Source organism: Perognathus longimembris, chromosome 2, assembly GCF_023159225.1.
Source record: "Perognathus longimembris pacificus isolate PPM17 chromosome 2, ASM2315922v1, whole genome shotgun sequence".
NCBI lineage: Eukaryota > Metazoa > Chordata > Mammalia > Rodentia > Heteromyidae > Perognathus > Perognathus longimembris.
In genome coordinates, this window is record NC_063162.1 from 142,031,285 (window position 1) to 142,049,801 (window position 18,517).

The following is an 18,517-nucleotide window of genomic DNA, read 5'->3' on the forward strand; positions in this document are numbered from 1 at the left end:
ACAAGGTATTTATAAATTTCTTCTTCTCTCTCCTGGGCTGCGGTACCTTCTTAGTTCTGCAGTTTAACATTTTTCATGGCTCATCACCTTTTAAAATGTGTGAGACAACCAGCTAGCTGAGAAGAGCTTAACATTTTCTTGACCCTGGGTGATGCGACTATAAATTTCTTTGGCATTCAGTTTCACAACAATACTGTCCAGTGTGCATTTAAAAAAATCAGTCATCATCTCAGAAATTTATAAACTTAGCCATTTTTCCATCTTTTTCATCACTTGAGAGAAATGTTACTGTAGGCATTTTCCAGAGTGGCTCAAGAACAGATCAGTATTGCCTCTTCTTTTTCTCTAGATGCATTATGTCTTAGGCTTAGTAGAGTTGAATTCATGGCTATGAATGCTATAACTCAAATTAATTTTTTGGTCTAAATTCATAGCTCTGAATTGTTAATACGATCTACACTTAGACACAGAGAGAAGTGTTAGCCTTGTTTATTCAGAACCTCAAGAACCTCTCAAAGCAATGCTCAAAGCATCTGAGATGATTGCAGGTTAAGGGTGCTGAAGGTACAATGGTGAGCATAGCTGCCTTCCAAGATGACTCTAGGATTAGTAACATCCAAGGCAGGGGGAGGCAAACACATCACTTGGTTCTTGCCATCAAGCCCAAAATGGTATCATCTATTTGCTCTTTTGCCAACAGTATTCATTCCTATTTCCTATCATCACACTAGTATTTCTGGCTATTGATTTTAACTTTTGCCACTTGATAAAAATCAAATTTTATTTTGTGGTAGTTAATATTTGCAGTAAAGCATACACAAGTTTTGCTCTTTGGAAGCACCTGATATTTCATTTGTAGTGCATATTTAACCTAAACATCTCTAAGCAGTATTTTTATCCTCTTGAACAATGTAAAAATCTTGGAATGCCTTGATTCTGAGCAATTTTCCCATTTTTGGATGAGTTGTATACAATATTTTATCTGTACAGTCAATCCTACTTACTCACAGATGCATTACTTGTGGGTCCACCTACTCAGCACAATTTATTTGCAGCAATCTGTAACCCCTAAATCAGTTTAGGCAATGGTGAAAGCGAGAGCAAGTGTTGAGTCATCTTGGAAATTCTTGGAGGTTCTTTGAGGATGTCTTTAAAGCCACCAAAAACAAAAGTAAGCCACCAGAAACAAAAGCAAGCAGAGCTGAGGCATGGGGCCAAAGTAGAAGGAAATATATGTACTGAATGGCTAGATTTTCCCCAGCTCTCCTGCCCTGGCACAGAATCCCAGCACACAATTCCATTCTGGTATTTTTAATTTTGTGAAATACTATTCAATTCTATCCTACTTCACTTTTTGCAATTTTAAAATTCAATATTTTTAATGGTACTGGCGTTTGAACTCAGAACTTTACATTGTTGGCAAGTGCCCTTCCACTTGAGACATGTCTCTAGCCCTTTTCGCTTTCATTTGTTTATCGCTAGGGTCTCCTGCTTTTCTCTGAAAAGCCTCAGACCACAGTCCTCTATCTTCCAAGCTGATGAAAGTAGAGGTGTGAGCCAACACATGCACACCTCTTTTTTCTTTAAATGGTTAGTCAAAATATATTCACTTGCTTTCTCAACTTTTTGGTTCTGAGTTTAATTAACAAATCCTAAAAGAAAGTAAATATTTGGTGATCCACACAGACAAACTTAAGACTTAAGGTAACAATCAAATATTGTTAGTACTCTGATAGGTGTGAACAGATAACATCTCTGCAGATCTTGAGGAAGGATGACAATGTGGAGAGGCAAACGCCAATAGGAAAGTAAAATTAGAACAAAGCAGGAAGTAGAAAATAAGTTTTAAAGTATTATATTTGAAGCACTTAGGAGATTTTTTTTCTAAAACACAGAGCAAAAAGCTGTGACCAAAAATAAACCCCAAAACTGGTGAACAGAAAAAAAAACAGGCTTTGAAATATTTTAAAATTACATGCAAAATTTTAGCAGAAGAATTGGAAATTAAAGCAGATGAAAGTATACAGTTTTTTAAAAAGAAAGACTATCAAGAAGAAACACAAGAAAACTAAAAACTCAATTCAGTAATTACAAAAATAAGAAAACTAATCAAACTATTCAAAAATATCCCCAGAACTAAAGAACACAAGTCTTCAGAAGAAAAAGAAAAAAAAAAATCTACTACATGAAGCAAAACAAAAAACAGAACTTCCCTCCACAAGTCGTCAGAAACAGCAATCAAAATACTATTATACTTCAATAGTTATACTTTCTAACACAATAGTGTTAGAAACTAAAAGACTGTAGGATAATTGCTTTAAAATTCTGAAGGAATATTTTTCCTTTACAAATTTCTAGACTCAACCAAATTATCAGCTGTATATTAAAGGTAGATGAGACAATGAACTTTAAGAGAGTCAAGTGATTTCCTGCAAATGAGCCTTTTCCTAGGTAGTGGATACAGAATGTGCTCTAGCCAAACATGGGAAAAAACTGAGGTGGGGGGGAAGAAGGGTTTTGATCCAGAACACAGAAACTCCAAGACAGAAAAATGAGACAGGGCACCAGGGTGAAAGGCACTGGCAGAATGGTAGCTGTAAAGGAAGACTAAAAACCAAATGGGTTGAAGTAGGCAATCAAAGATTACCTTGAGGAATGTCTGAAAAGAAGAAAATCAGAATATTCACAGATTCTCCAATTCATGAGAAGACTGAGAATGTGATACTGGTAGGCACTAACATTAACAAAAGAACTGCTTATATCAACTACTAATATTATATATGCCTATATTTTATAAATAATTTAATATTTCCATATATTAAATATTACACATATATACATATGCTAAACAAATAGAAAAATGAGATGATTGCAACTCTCAGCAAAGAAGAAAATTTACACAAGGAAGGAAACTAATACATGCTGAAACAGGAAAATGTCATCATTATACTAGTGAGAATGCTATTGTGTTCTCAGGTAATTAATTAATAAAGAGAGACATGTGTTGTAATTGGTAAGATTTCTATATATCATAATAAGACATTAATAAGAGATCAACAGATCAGGGATTAGCAGCATAAACATGTTATTCAGACATAAACACAAGAAGAAATTAAAGTCGATTCCTTCCAAGAAGTAGGACTTGTGGGTAGAAAAGAGAAGAATGGGCTGCTATTTTTCAATAAGAGCTTATTAGTACTCTATTAAAAAAAAAAAGCTTTGTGCAATGTCACTGTGAGAATGCTTTTAATTTAATTGTATTGGAGGGAATTTTTTTTTTGTCAGTGCTTTTACAGCACATTTTCCCCAGCGCTTTTCCTCTCTGTGGTCTGCCTTAATGCTCTCCCTCAGTCTGACTGGCTTTCCCTGCAGTACACATCAACCTCAGCTTAAGTCCCAGGTCAAGTACTGGAGTACAATTGCATAGAATTACATGTATGCTAGTGCAAACACTATCACAACTCTACTGTCTTTTCTGCATCCATTTACAATGGAAATGATTTCAAACACTGCTTTCAAAGCTGCAGGTTAACCATGGAAATCATTTCAATGATGACCAAAGCAAGAAAGGAAAAATATCCTGAGGCCTGAGTCCCTTCCCTTGGTAGCCCACACCTCAGGTAGATAGATGGCTTTACACTTGCGGCTTGTCTTTCAGGAGATTTTCTTTTTCTCCCACCTTTGAACCAGCCCAGGCATGTGGACATTCTCTTCCGCCCACCAGGAAATGAACTCCCCATCTGTTTTGCAGTGATACTGAGAAGGGCATTAGTTATAAACACTCTGGCAGCCCTGATCCCCGAATACTTTTCATTTAAGAAACATTAAACATTTTGAAACAGACTTCTCAGAGAACAGCACAACAGCCTCTCTGCCAGCTCTCATGGTAGTCCTCAATGGGTATTTTTGTCCCTCCATGTAAAAACAACAGCCTAGAGGGAGGAGGAGAACACATGGCCTCCTCCTGGGGCCAGAATTCTGCTTTTCAAGTGCCAAAAGAGCTAGCAGCAGCTGTGCCCGTAGGGGGGGACAACATCAACTTGTGCAACCTGCCTAGCTCCTTCAGATGCTGAGGGACCAAATGCCACCAGCCAGGAAACGATGGAGAGGAAGGTCCTTCTTGCTTTTCCTTGTCTGTAAAGGCAGGTGCCTTTGGGGCAGTCCCAAATCCTGTGTTAAGACTGGATCCCGAGAATACTAAGAAAAAGCATCCAGTATTGCGAATATACAATTCCCATGAAGGCCAATGGATGACTTGGAAAGTGAGACGGTCCTTCCTCCATCCAGAGGAGGCATAGGTCACTCAAACGGTACAACAACAGAAGTCAAGATGGCTGGTTTGTGATTTTGTTGTTGTCGTTGGTGGTGGGGCTTAAACTCAGGGCCTGGGCGCTGTCCCTGAGCTCTTTTACACAAGGCTAGTGCTCTACCACTCTGAGTCACAGTACTACGTCTGGGTTTTTGGTGGTTAATGGGAGATAAGTCTCACAGTTTCCTGCCTGGGTTGGCTTTCAACGGCAATTCTCAGATCTCAGCCTCCTGAGTAGCTACGATTACAGACATGAGCCATCAGTGCCTGGCCTGGTTTGTGATTTAGTCCTTCATTCACTCACTGGATAACCTAATGGAGAGCCAGATAGGTGTCTATTTCTGGAGCAAGGGACAATCACTAACAAATAAATAATTATTAAATACATTAGCCATATGCAATTAAATTAATAATTAAATATGTTAATTTAAAATATATTAAATATTTATAAATGCTCATAGTAAATACAAAAATATTAAACAAATATAAAGGTATTAAATATAAACAATCTTTGATAAAGAATTAGTTTTAAATAACTGAAACCAGAAGTGCCTATGCATCAGTTGAGGGTTTGTAAGATCTGATCCACATTAATGCCTTCATTTTTACATGTACAAATCCCAGCATAGTGAAGTACAAAGACCAGGGACTTGGAGCCAGAATGACCAGAATTCAAGCCTCTTGTTCACTGCAAAATTTGTTGTATAGTCGTCAGCAAGTCTCTTTTATTTATTAATTTTGGGGAGGGCCAGTCCTGGGGCTTGAACTCATGGCCTGGGTGCTGTCCTTGACCGTTTTTGCTTAAGATTAGCACTCTACCACGTAAGCCATAGCTCTACTTCTGACTTGTTTGGTAGTTAATCTTATGGACTTTCCTGCCCAGGCTGGCTTTGAACTGTGATCCTCAGATCTCAGCCTCCCGAGTAGCTAGGATTATAGGCATGCACCGTAAGCACTTACCTCTTATTCTTGCCCATTTCTTTCACTTTAAAATGCCTTCTCTAAAGTTTACAGAGGAATTAAGTAAGATCACCAATGGTGTACAACAGCTGCTTAAGAAGTGTTTTCCATTTTCAAGCCCAATAGATTAATGGTGCAACTAGTGCAAGAGAACACAAACCTCCACCTCCAGAACCCCACTTGGTTTTCACCCCGTCTGTCCTGAGGCTTCCTGGCCTCTCCAGCATTGCCATCATTGGGTGAATTATCCTGGAACCTGAGCACAGGACTAGGAGTTTATGCACCTCTTTCTTTTCCTCGGAACAAGTCCACACCGTTCCCTATAGCTCTCACTTATCTCTTGAACAGAAATGACAACCAGTGTGAAATGAGATAATCAATCTGTATCCTATCAACCTCATCACAACGGCCAGTACCTGGGGTGCCCCGGGGGTATATTTGCAATACCAATGCCCAAGGAATGTGTTTTACCACGGAAATACAGGTTTTACCACATAAGGCCAGAGGATTAGCAAACAACTGCCATTGCAAAGAGCACTTCTCACTCACAACTCCCAGGAGGAGGGGCCACTTCAAGTCACACAGGGCCACAAGGGGAAACAGGGCTGGCCAGCAGTCAGAGAAAAAGGAAAGGAAGGAGGGAGGGAGGGAGGACAGGAAGGCCAACACACAGCGGGCAAACACTTTTATTGTGGCTTATACAAAGACCAGGCAAGGCTTAGGATTTGCTGGTGGGAATCATTTCAGCAAGATCTGAGACATAGGGACTGTCTCCAGTTGTCAGGTACTGGGCCCCTGGGTGCTTAGGGTAGGTGATTGGGAGGGGAGGGGTGGAATTCAAGGAGGGGGGTGGGCTTGCATAGGACAGGTATATTGTAGGGCAGGAACTGATGAGCAATGGCAAGGGTGGTTCCTCCCCCCAAAACTAGCAAGCACCTAGCTGTCAAAAGCATCAGAAAGACAGCAAACAGAAAGGAGGAGTTACAACCTAACAGAAAGGGTGACAGTGATCAAGAACCATTGTACTCAGAATCGACATGTTGAATTCAACCTCTTTGTGCAACTACTTCAAGAGAATTAAAAACAACAACAACAACAAAGAATAATGTTCTTAAGCCAATATACCAATGGCTAGGCAGAATCAGAATGTCAGGCAGGGGTCTTCTGTCATAGGCTCCTTGGCAAGGAAAAGCCAATCCCTTGTGTAGGAACAGAAGCAGCAGAGGTCAAGCTGCTTAGGGCAAAAGCAGCATGTGGCAGATACAGGTGTACCAAACCCAGAAGTAGCATGAGGCATGCTGATGAGAGAGAAGAGGGGGAACATGAATATATATATATATATATATATATGCACACACACACACATATATATATACATACTTTTATATATGTACTTTGCTTCCTTCCAGGTAAGCCTGGTTCACATCTGTACTCTAACATCCTGGGGCACAATTTCTGAGACTAATAAATGAATGCCTCACTCTCTCTGAGTGGAGAAAATTACATTTGGATTCAGGGTGCAATAGAATGAAGATTATTTTGCTCGAGTGCATTGACCTTTATTCACCATTTCATCAAAATTTCTGGAGCATGAATCTGCGACCAGCCTCCTCCACAAAAGCTCACACGAAGAAGGAAAATTCTTGTATGGCTCAAGGCCAGAACATCCAGACACAGGGAAAGAAAATCAAATCCACAGACTTTGGGAATCTAGTTAGGGCATCGTTGTAGGAGATACGGCAAACAACAGTGCGGCTGAGTGACTCTCCAGAGAAAATTGTCTCTTCCCGTGGCTGACTACAAAGAACAATTACATTCCCCAATATTCCTCCAACTGAGCAAAACATCACACACAAATTGCCAGTTTATGCCTCTTCTTGCTGTTCGGCTAAATAATCGAGCAACAATAGTTAGGCACACATACACAAACCCCCAGGCTCATGAGAAAGGCAAAACACTTTTAAAATCACGTTACCAGAGTTTTAAAGATGGAGCAATATTTTACTATTTAAGAAAAAAATATTTATTTGCAAGAAATGGAAATACAAATGCATTACAATGACAATTTTGTTCCAACTAAGTACAAGAATTCTACAAAGCTTTTTCTTTTTCTTTTTTCTTTTTTGGTATTTACTTAGCTATAATAAAGAATACAAGGCCATTAAAAACAGCAGTAGGACAGATAACAGACTCACAACGTACTCAGATTCCAATGCTGCGGCTTTATATAGTGTGTTACAAGACAGAAGAAAGCTTGGCTTTCAGTACAGACATTAAAGCTGGCTGGTGATTACAAGTACAGGGTCTGCTCACCACTGTGTAGTGGGAAAGGCCAGCTCATGGTGTGTCCCAGAGTGCTGGCTTTCCCCAGACTTTATCTAAAAGGGAGATTATTGAAGCAGGGTAGGCCATGGGTGGGGAAAAGAAAGTTCATTCTTCCACCCAGCTGGTGAGCAAAGGATGGAGCAGAGAAAGGAAGTGGAAACACTGGGTTCCTTTTTTCCCTCCTCACTGCAACTCAGAGGAAACTCTGGGGAAGGCAGAAGGCCATATGGTGGCCACAAAACCAAAGGACGTGTTGGGGTGGCGGGGGAGGAACATCACAATTGGGCAGACGCTGTTTCCTGCCCAGGCAGCCTTAAGGGTTAGCAGTGTCCACCCAGAGGAATCTGCTCAACCAGTCTTACGAATGGCTGTACCCCCTGAACCCCAGAATTCCTAACCCATCTCGTAGTAGCCAGTCACCCTTATTTCTGTATCTACCAAATTAAAAGACTTCAAAATATATTTAACACACCATTCAACACCTTGGTAAGTATTCAAGAAATCTCATTTCACTTCCTTCCAGAAACCAAGACAAAATTAAGGCATTCCTGAATTTCAGGTTGCCCCAAATAGTCCAAAAGCTTTCTGCTGCTGTGGTTAAGGGCTGATCCCTGACCCCAGAGGTAGGGAGCTTTAATCCTCCAATGGGCCAGGTTCATTTGCACTCAGAAAAATGCTTGGCAGCGAGGATTTAGCATGCCTTTAATCCTGGCTGACCATTTTTGTGATGTGATTGCTCCTCTACAAAATGGGAAATGGGATTTTCCTAATGGATATAGCCCTATTTCTTTTCTCCAGATGTACAAATCTAATAATGGTTCACTTCTAGGAAACTGGTTTTAAGCCTTTGGAAAAAGCTTCCCCCCCACACTAGAAAAAAAAATTCACTTCAATCTAATTCTATAAAGCTATATATAACATCTCCCAGGGACAAGGGATTCCTCAGTCATCCTGGATTCAAATGTAAGGCACGTGTGAGGCACATATAAGTACCAAAGAGGAATGTACATGAGAGAGAGAGAGAGAGAGAGAGAGAGAGAGAGAGAGAGAGAGAGAGAGAGAGAGTCAGAGAGACAGAGACAGACAGAGAGCCAACCAGTACTTAAGTCTATTAACTACTGCTTAACTTGAGGTTTCCTCAGTCAATTCAGGAATAAGGTTCCCTCTATTCCCCAACATTCCCTAGGACCTCAGGCAGCGTCCTTCCTTATTAAAACTAACAAGTCACTATGCATTGGTGGCTCATGCCTGCAATCCTAGCTATTCAGAAGGCTGAGATCTGAGGGTTGTGGTTCAAAACCAGCCTGGGCAGGAAAGTCCATGAGACTCTTATCTTCAATTAACTACCAAAAAGCAGAGAATAGCACTGTGGCTCAAAGTGGTAGAGCACTAGCCTTGAGCACAAAAGCTCAGGGACAGCACCCATGCCCTGAGTTCAAGCCCCAAGACTGGCCAAAACAAAACAAAAATGATTTAAGAAAGAATAAAACCTGAAAAGTCTAAGAAGAAGTGGATGAACGAATAAGTGATCTGGAGTCTGGTATTTATAGTTGGTTGGTAAATAAGTTGAACTGAAAGCTACTTTTCCAATCTTCAAATTAGTTCTCTACATCAAACTCCTTTCTGTTAACCCAAAGGTTATCTAATTTGGGCAACCAGAGCCACCCCCGCCTCCTGCCAGGAGAGGAGCCACTTAGTTCAGGTGTCAGGTTTGTACAGAACGCGCTCTTTCCCGGAGCTTGACAGACTCGCGTCCTAAACCCTTCACTGCCTTTCTCCACACTGGCACCAAGGCCTCTCATTTATGGGGTCCCTGTCTTAGCAGAGAGTTGTAAGACAGAATCCTGGCTGGGGAGGGGAGACGCTACTCAGCGCCGGTCCAATGTAATTGACGCAAGATGGGAAATCCTGTAACAAGCGGATTGAATATGATGGTTTCTGGTCTCTCAGCTAGTTTCATAATTTTTCTAAATTTAAGTTCAGGCACTGTCTGAATCCATGGTTATCTTCAGAGTGAACCATGAATTATTCACTGGTCTACAGGTCCGCTTCTACAGTGGAGAAAATAAATCTACTGATATGGGGGGCTGAACCTTTGACCAGAAAGCGAACACACCTTATAAATGATGTGGAACCAATCTGGTGTTAGGTGACACTTCTGTGACCTCCTGAAATGGACCAAGGATCTGTTCACTTTCCTCACACCCAAGCCAGGAGTGGAGGGCAGAGTTTTCTTCTTAGACTAGCAACATTGGCTCTTGGAAACAAACGCTCTTATGGGGCCATTTGAGTTCTCTGGCTCATGTCCCATGTCTCTAGTTACCAATTGTGCACTGGAGCAACAGTTTCTCCAGAGAAAAAGTCCTGCTGTATTCCAGCAAGGGTAGGTAGGGATGACAATCAAATCCCCAAAGAACTAAGGCCCAAGGTTTCCAAGTGCACAGCTCCCTCTCTCCACTCCTACGGCTTGGATGTCCTAGCTGGCCCAATGCATGGGGGGGGGGGGGGGTAATGGTGGGGCTATCAGGACCTGATGTGACTCTTACACACCACTCAGCAGCTCAGCCCTCTCCTGGTCAGGAATCTTCTCCACTCCCTGCCGTGGCTCCAAATGGATCCAGGCTGATGACAGCGGGAAGCCATTAGTGGGGGATGGTGGCAAAAGCTAGTGATCCCCAGTCCTGTCCCTCATATGGACTGGGAGGCCTGGTGTGGGCGTAATCTCTCTTAATGGAGGCTCCAAAGACCAGCAAATGATTAGATGATGATGGTGATGATATGATGTGCGTGTGTATGAGAGAGAGAGAGAGAGAGAGAGAGAGAGAGAGAGAGAGGAAGAGAGAAAAGACAGACGCACAGAGAGAGAGAGAAGGCAAAGCTAAAGGCCCTTCAATTGCTACTAAGATAAAATACGAAATGTAAGCATATTTCCTATACAACATCTTTTACAAACTGGGGGCGGGGTAGACACACAAAGGGAGTTTTCTATCCAATACAATAAAAAGGCAATTTCCATTTCTTCTTTGCATGAGAGAGGAAAGATTTTTAACTACAAAAATTACCTTTGATCATTTAAAACAAAAATAAGAAGGAGGTTGGGGATCGGGTTACGTCTCTTTGGGTAAGCTGCAAAGTAGCCACACCTGACTACTGAAAGGTCACGAGTGGAGATGCTTCCCAGCCCCTTAGTTAAGGCAAGCAGAGAGAAAGCAGGGCGCACTGAGGGAGGCCAGGGAGGAGAGGCCTGGCGGGTATGGAGGGCAAGCTGGTAAGGCTGTCAGCCATGCCTGCTGAGAGCGACCAAGCTTCTCTGCCTCTCCTTTCTCTCTGGGGAGAGAAAGCAACAGGCCACAGAGCCCGGGGTCTGAGCAGGCCAAGGCTCCATCATTCCTTCTGCATCCATCTACGAGGGAGACACGGGCTTGAGGGGATTTCTCAATATTAAGTACTTCCTAGGCCTCCAATTTAAAAGTGAGGGAGAGAGAGGGAGGGAGGGAGGGAGGGAGGGAGGGAGGGAGGGAAGGAGGGAGGGAGGGAGGGAGGAAATCATCTGGGAGGACTGAGGAGCTCATAGCCTTCCTCCACTGCCACGAGAGACTTGGCTACCATGGAGGGGGGGCGCTGAGCCACTTTGGGGTGGTCACCAGCGGGGAGCCTCAGTAAGCTAATAAATACTATTTACACGTGGGGAGGAGAAGCCAGGGCGGCACAACTAAGGTTCTTGTCGGGAAGCAAATGGAGGAAGGTCCTACAAGCAACATGGCGGGCAGTTCGGCCTGGAGGAGAAAAGCCTGATGCCTTCAGGCATTGCACTTGCGGCCTTAGTTCTCAAAGGAGGCCCCGTGTTTGTCTGCCCCAGTGGGGGACAGTCCAGCGAGGGCACCGGAGGGCGGGGCGGAGGGAGGGTCCTGGTGCGATGCCCTGGCACACCCAGGGCTGCTGGGAGCAATCACACTAGAGGCCTAGAGTGAGCAAGGGAGGACAAGAGTCAGTGCTTTGTCAAATCCCAGTGGGCATGGGGCTAGCATCTGAGATGTCAACTGCGCAAGAGGGGCCGACCTCAGAAGGGAGACTCAGGCAGTATCTTTGGGCGTGATGGATGGAAACAAGCCTGCTTGTCCCATCGCCATGCCAACCCTAAAACAATTTCCTATGGCAGTAAGAGAAAGGCAGTAAGGGAGAGGCACAGGTCCCCTTCTCCATGAGAGCGAGTGGCAGATATGTAGGCAGAGCCCCAGGCCGGCCTCCCATCCTAAGCCACTAACACTCATCCATATCTTCCCCAAGGGCCAATGGTAAAGAGGAAAAGCTCACGACAAGGGTGATTTGGGGATGTAAGGGTAGAGTTAGGGGAAGAGGGAAGATGGAGAAAGTGTCATTAGAAGGTGGTGTTCACTCTTCGCTCCAGTTCCACAACTTTGAGAGTTTCATTCCCCTCCAGTTTGGCGTTGGCCCTGTGAAGACATGGGAAGGAGAACTATTAGTCACCGCTGGTGACAATTCTCATGTGCCACAGTGTGGTATGATCATTTAACAACCTGGTGGGCTGATCCGAGTGGGTTACTCCTAGTAGTTACTTATTCTTGGCTCCCCAAATCTCTGGCCACCAGCCTACTCATTCACCCACATTCCTATCTTCATTCTTATTCGAGACAGGCGACACAGCCCAGAGAAGACACACAGTGGTTCCATACTGACTGCTTATAAATTGCTTCAAATTATTGTATTTACTACTGGGCACTGATGGCTCATGCCTGTAACCCTAGCTTCTCAGGAATCTCTCATCTAAGGATCATAGTTTGAAGCCAACTAGGACAGGAAAGCCTATGAGACTCTTATCTCCAATTAACCACCATTTTTTTTTTAAAGCCAGAAGTGGAGCTATGGCTCAAGTGGTAGAATGCTAGCCTTGATCAACAAAGCTCAGTGACAACACCAAGCCCTGAATTTTAAAAAAAAGTATATATATATATATATATATATATATGTATGTATATATATATATTTCCTATGGATACTTAGCCCTATGATAAATTAGGGGAAGCAGACAATAAAAGGATATGAGTTGATCCTTGGTCTAGAGGAGCTAATCATCCAGAGAAAGACTTTTCTTTAAATGAAACAAGGTGAAATAACATTAACTACATGACAGAAAACAAACAAATTGACAAATTGTGTAGCCGCCCCAAAGCCTCCCAGCTTTCAGATGAGCATTAGGAAGGCTTTGCCACGAGAAACATATCATGACATCATAGCTGAGTCTTCCAGAGGTTCTAGTGGTTGCTCCACATTTTACCCATAATGGGAATAAAAATAATACCTTACTTCTTGAGAGCAGTAAAAAAGGATTTATATGGTAGTATATTTAGGCCATGAAAGGCTCAAATAACAATTACTAGCAAATATTAAATATACATGTGCAATGTGTATATATAAGTGTCCATGTAATTATGAGTCACCATCTTATTCAAGGTTAGGGAAAGAAAGTGAAGAATCTACATTGAAATCCTCCCTTCCTGCTGGTTTAGGAACAGCATCATGTCTGTGTTCAGGAGCACAGACCAGCTAAATAGACCATACATCTCCCAGCGTAGGCATGTGGTCCTTCCTGCACTGGAGCACAGTCCACCCAAGGGCCTCCCCCCACGAAAACAAGGCCTTGGGCTCAGGTCAGCCTTTATCCCTCATAACTAAGAAAACCAATTCCCGGAGAATTGGGAATCAGATAGATTCTTTTCAATATGGGAATACATGTATACAGACAACATTGTTCACCACTGCTGTCCCACAATAGAAACTTCTAAGTCTATAGAGGTTGAGCATCTCCAATTCAAAAGTGCAACGGAAGCCTGAAATGCTGCAGGGTCTCATCCCAATGTGATGACACCAGTGGAAAACGTCACAGAAGTAGTCCTTTTTTGTGTTTGTCAGTTGTGGGACTTGAACTCAGGGCCTGGGCGCTGTCCCCGAGCTAGTTTGCTCAAGGCTAGCGTTCTGCCACTTGGAGCCACAGCGCCACTTCCAGTTTTCTGTTGGCTAAACGGAGATGCGAGTTGGGGTTGCCCAGGCTGGCTTTGAACCATGATCCTCAGATCTCAGGCTCCTGAGTAAGCAGGATTACAGGCGTGAGCCACTTGTGCCTGGCTTGGAAGTGGCCTTGAGGCTGCACGTGCAGAGCCAGCACTCTAGGTGGGCTGTTTTACACTGTGGCTTTGAAGGGCTCATTCCTTGCGTCACCCCTGCCAGCTCCAGACGGAGGCTGCAGCGCTCAGGGCAGCCAACAGCCGGCAGTGGACTCTCCCCTCAGTGCCAGATCCTAGATGTGAGTTCTGAGAGGGCCAAGGCACCAGGCCAGGCCTCTTGAGTTCAGAGCCCCCATGTCAGGGAGCCCTCCGCCTACCCCTCAGCGGCTAAAGGAGCTGGACGTATGTGTGCAGGACTTACAGGTGCTGCTGCAGCTCCAACAGCACGGACTTCTCCAAGCTGGTCTCGTTTGAGATAATGAAATGAGGAAGTTCCATGTCTGGCAGGGGTTCCAGAGCTGACGCCCTGAGCAGGGCGGAGCCTCGGTCCCAGCCCCCCAGCTCCCCAGCTGAGGTAGGGCTGGAGGGCTCCTCCAGGGAAGGCTGCTCCTCATAGATCAGCAGGTTCCTGGATCTCACTGAGCACAGAACAAAGAAACAAGGTGTCAGCAGAAGGCCACAGGAGATGAGCAGGTCCTTGTACTCCCAAACCCCAGGGTTGTGACAGCAGGACAAGGAATGCCAGTTGGATCAGGCTTTGTGTAAAGGCTTCAGGGTTTCAGAGTTTCTGCACTGAAAAATTATACCAATTATATGGCACTAGAAAACACAATAACAACAACAAAAAAAAAAAAGGCAAATAAGCATGAAGCTAACCACTTACTTCGAGGTTACAACTCCACCCCTTACCCACCCATCATCACCTCAAGGGAAACAATTCGTGCAAAAGGAGAGACACATGAAGTGGGGTGGTCCAGACCCAGCTAAAAGAGGAATGAAGCATTCCCTCATGAGGAGGGCAATGAAAGCACAGGGCATTTTCAACAGGGGGGTTGGAAAGAAGACACAACGGCAAAGCCATCCTCTTTTGTTCTATTGGATGGTCACCTGGCAGGATGGTTCTGTAGCAAATTTTCTTAGAAACTATAATTCCACTGGCTTCCAACAACTAGGGATTTCCCTTTGGGGAAAAGACTTCCCCACAGGTGGTCTGGAAATTATTGTGTTGGAATTCCTGTCACATACCTGGCGGCGATACACCTGCCTGATACAGACTACTAATGCTCCAGAGTGGACACATGTTTCTACTTCAAACTCACTTCCTGCACGCCCCATGCTCGCTTAGCACAGGTGTGTATGCCTGCATGTCTCCTGACCCTCTGTCTCCTAAAGACTTAAGAGATCCTTGGTCTAGAGGAGAGTATTATGCATTTCTTATATAACACCCAAGTCCCCCAGTACTCTAACTCTTGGGCCTAATGTGTTCTAAGGCAGAGTCTTTAATTTCATTCTGTAAACTCTTATTATGGCAAACGCACAATTCCAAAAGTGGAGGCAGAAACGCAGGAATTTTCTTCAAATGTCACAGCGGACTCTGTGTTCTTTTTATCCTGCTCCCTCCCCAAAACCGCCTGCATCCCTTATCAGAACTCAAGAACAGGTGTCAGAATTCACCAAGGGACAGGAAGGACAGAATAGCTTGCCCATGGTGCTCTGGTGTGTGTATGGGGGGTGGGGGGCGGAGGAGGTCCTGGCGATTTTCCAGTGCTGGCCTAGCTTAGTGGGTGAGGGACACAGGGAAACAGTGTCAGGTGCCAATGGCTCACGCCTGGGATCCTAGCTACTTACAAGGCTGAGATAGGAGGACTGCAATTCAAAGTCACCCTGGGCAGAGTCTATGAGAATCTTCTCTCTAATTAACCAGCAAAAAGCCAGAAGGGGGGCTGGGGATATAGCCTAGTGGCAAGAGTGCCTGCCTCGGTATACCCGAGGCCCTAGGTTCGATTCCCCAGCACCACATATACAGAAAACGGCCAGAAGCGGTGCTGTGGCTCAAGTGGCAGAGTGCTAGCCTTGAGCGGGAAGAAGCTAGGGACAGTGCTTAGGCCCTGAGTCCAAGGCCCAGGACTGGCCAAAAAAAAAAAAAAAAAAAAAAAAAGCCAGAAGGGGTGGTATGGCTCAAGGGGTAGAGTGTCAGCTTTGAGGGAAAAAAGCTAAAGGACAGTGCTGACATGAGTTCAAGCCCCAGTGCTGACATGAGAGAGGGAGAGCAGGGAATGTGTGCCTTGCCCAGAGCCTGTCACATGCCAATGGAAAAACTCCACTTCTGCCATTTTTACAACCGACGTTCACATAAGACTCTTCAGAAAGCTGGGAGACCTTGATCCAGAGCTACAAACCAAGACACTTCTCAAGTGGTTGGGGGCTCTCTTACCAACAGAGGCTGCGTATGGCTTTGGTAAGGAGTGCTGGCTGGGCAGAGCCATCTTGGTAGCAGAAGGATAGGGTCCATAGCCTTGAAAGAAGCTGCCAAATGCAACGGCGAAGCACAGCACAACAACCTGGAGAGGGGGAGGGGGGGAGGACACCGGAGTCGTGAGGCCCAGGTTCTGTAAGGTGGAGCTGTAGACCGCCAACCCCCAAGATAGCCACGGAGATGGAGCTGTGCGTTAGGAGACAAAATGCACTCTGTGGTCGCACGCATCCGGAGGTATCCAGAGAAACAGCCTGGGAGCAGGCTGCAGGGCCCCACGCAGCCGCAGAACACTTGGCCGTCACTAGGTGGGAGACCCTGGGGGACAAGGCACTGGCCAGGGGCAAATTACTGAATCATTCTTCTGGGACACTTACCATAAGGCAGGTGCCAGTCTGCGTGCCTGCCAACTTGCAGGTGCGAGAAACCTTCCCCATCACCAGAGTCTGAAGCTTCTGGAGTTGCTGAAGGAGAGTCCTGCCAATGGAGATAAGGAAAGGTCAGAATAGGACATGCGAGATGGCCTCCCTTTGCTGACCCTCCACACAGGACGTAGAAGGTGACTGGAAGCAGTTCCCTCGGGGGAAGAAAGTATCCATAGAGCTCACTGGAGCTCAGAGTCAGCCTCAGTAACTTCTTAACAGCTTGCCCTGTTCTTGTACTGCTCTGAACAAGAGGAGAGTGCTCCAAATGACCCAATAGGCTGCAATGTGTTCATTTACCGCCTCTGAGAAGAGACACAAGGTTACATGCTGGCTGGATGTGGGACGCTGGATCTGTTCTGCAAGTTCATAGCCTGCCCCAACTCCTCCGTTGGTTGCAATCTAATCCCCAGTGTGATGGTAGCAGTGGTGGCTTTGGGAGGTGACTAGATGAGGAGGGTGGGGCCCTCATGATTGGGATTAGTGCCCTCATAAGGGGCTGCAAAACCAGTTTTTCCCTTCTATCATGTGAGGACAGAGGTAGAAGGAACTTCCTGTGAAGCTGGAAACAGCTTTGATCTCCCCAGGTACCAAAGCTGCCAGCACCTTGATCTTGGGACTTTCCAGTCTCTAGACCCATGAGAAATAAACTCCTACTGTTCATAAGCTGTTTGGTCTCTGATGTTTTCCTATGGCAGTCTGAAAAACCTGGAGATGGTGGTGATTAAAGGAAACTTAGGAGAGGAACATGGATGAAGACTTAAAGGGAAAAAAAGCAAAGAAGAAAGGGACATGAACAGCAGAGAACACGTGAAGGAGGAGGTAGAGGTGGTAGCTATGACTGAAAATGACAACACCATCATCACAGAAAAACAGACATTCACCCAGCACATAGATGATGGAGACAGAGAGAGAAAGAGGGACAGACAGACAGACAGACAACACACAGGAATGAATCACCCAAACACAGGAGACTGACAGCATTGCACCTAAGATATAAATATAGAGAGAATTGGAATCTTGGAAATCCAATATTTGAAACACAATGATCTTTCTCTAGGAAAGGACAGAAAACAGTAGAAACACACAAATTAGTTTCCCTTCTAAGTTGGATAATTAAACAATTAAAAGGGAAAGTTTTAAGGCCCAGGATGACAGCCTATGTTCTATGTGACATCAGACACAGAAAGAACAGAGGCAAAACTCGATGTCAATCCATCTGACAGCAAGGCCAAGGGGTTTCCAGGAGTCTGACAACACGCCCTAGCTCATGAGAGCATCGTGGAGGAATTCTGCAAAAGCATTATGTAAAGAGCCGAAGCCACTCCTCACCCTCATCTCTTCTGCAAAGTAGAAAGAGTTTATGAGCAGATGCTGTTTCCTGAGTTCCAGCGATTATCAGAAAATCAATCTAGTGACGTCATGAGAGAGCCACATCTGCTAGAAAACACTAGCAAATCACTTGTTAGCACAACTCTGGCCTTTCATCGCTGACTTGTTTCTTGTCACTCCGTCCCCTCAAGAGTTCTCAAAGGCAGCAAATGCAAGCAGGTTTTTCCAGGGTTTGCAACTTCTCCCCTGGCAAATACAAATGCAGTAAATTCTCCATTTAAGCAAATGAAGAGCAGGGCGGCCTTAAGAATGATTTTGCCTTGAGTGGTTTTAAAAGGGTAAGAATGGAGAATTCCAGAAGCCCTTGGCACAGACAGTGGGAGCCTACTGTATTCATAAACCCTGGTGTGGGCCCAACCAGGCCACAGTTCTTCCTTGGAATAATTTTAAGGAAGTAGAATCTTTCATCACACTAATCTATATCATTAATTTAATTTGTTTAAGGTGGGAAGTCTTTTTGTGTGTTCAGTTGTGCAATTAATTCTTTTGTTTCTGATTATATAGAAGTATGATCACATGTAGTTTAAACGATTTATGTTTGCATATATATAAAGTAGGATAGGTTTTGAAAGCATTCCATATGTCATTCAAAGCTGAGAAATAACGATGGCAT

The 18,517-nt window shown here is 44.4% G+C and overlaps 1 protein-coding gene across 1 annotated transcript in view; it reads right to left on the bottom strand.

Moving 5' to 3' along the window:
• Positions 1 to 9,946: 9,946 nt before the first annotated feature.
• Creb3l2 (cAMP responsive element binding protein 3 like 2) overlaps positions 9,947 to 18,517 on the bottom strand; it is a 133,378-nt gene continuing 124,807 nt past the window's right edge. Inside the window, exons 10-13 of the mRNA XM_048340286.1 lie at positions 16,468 to 16,567; positions 16,052 to 16,178; positions 14,039 to 14,255; positions 9,947 to 12,048 (exon numbers count right to left, since the gene is read on the bottom strand). Of these exons, the coding sequence (XP_048196243.1) occupies positions 11,973 to 12,048; positions 14,039 to 14,255; positions 16,052 to 16,178; positions 16,468 to 16,567 (520 nt within the window). The 3' untranslated portion in view covers positions 9,947 to 11,972. The remainder of the gene's footprint in view (positions 12,049 to 14,038; positions 14,256 to 16,051; positions 16,179 to 16,467; positions 16,568 to 18,517) is intronic.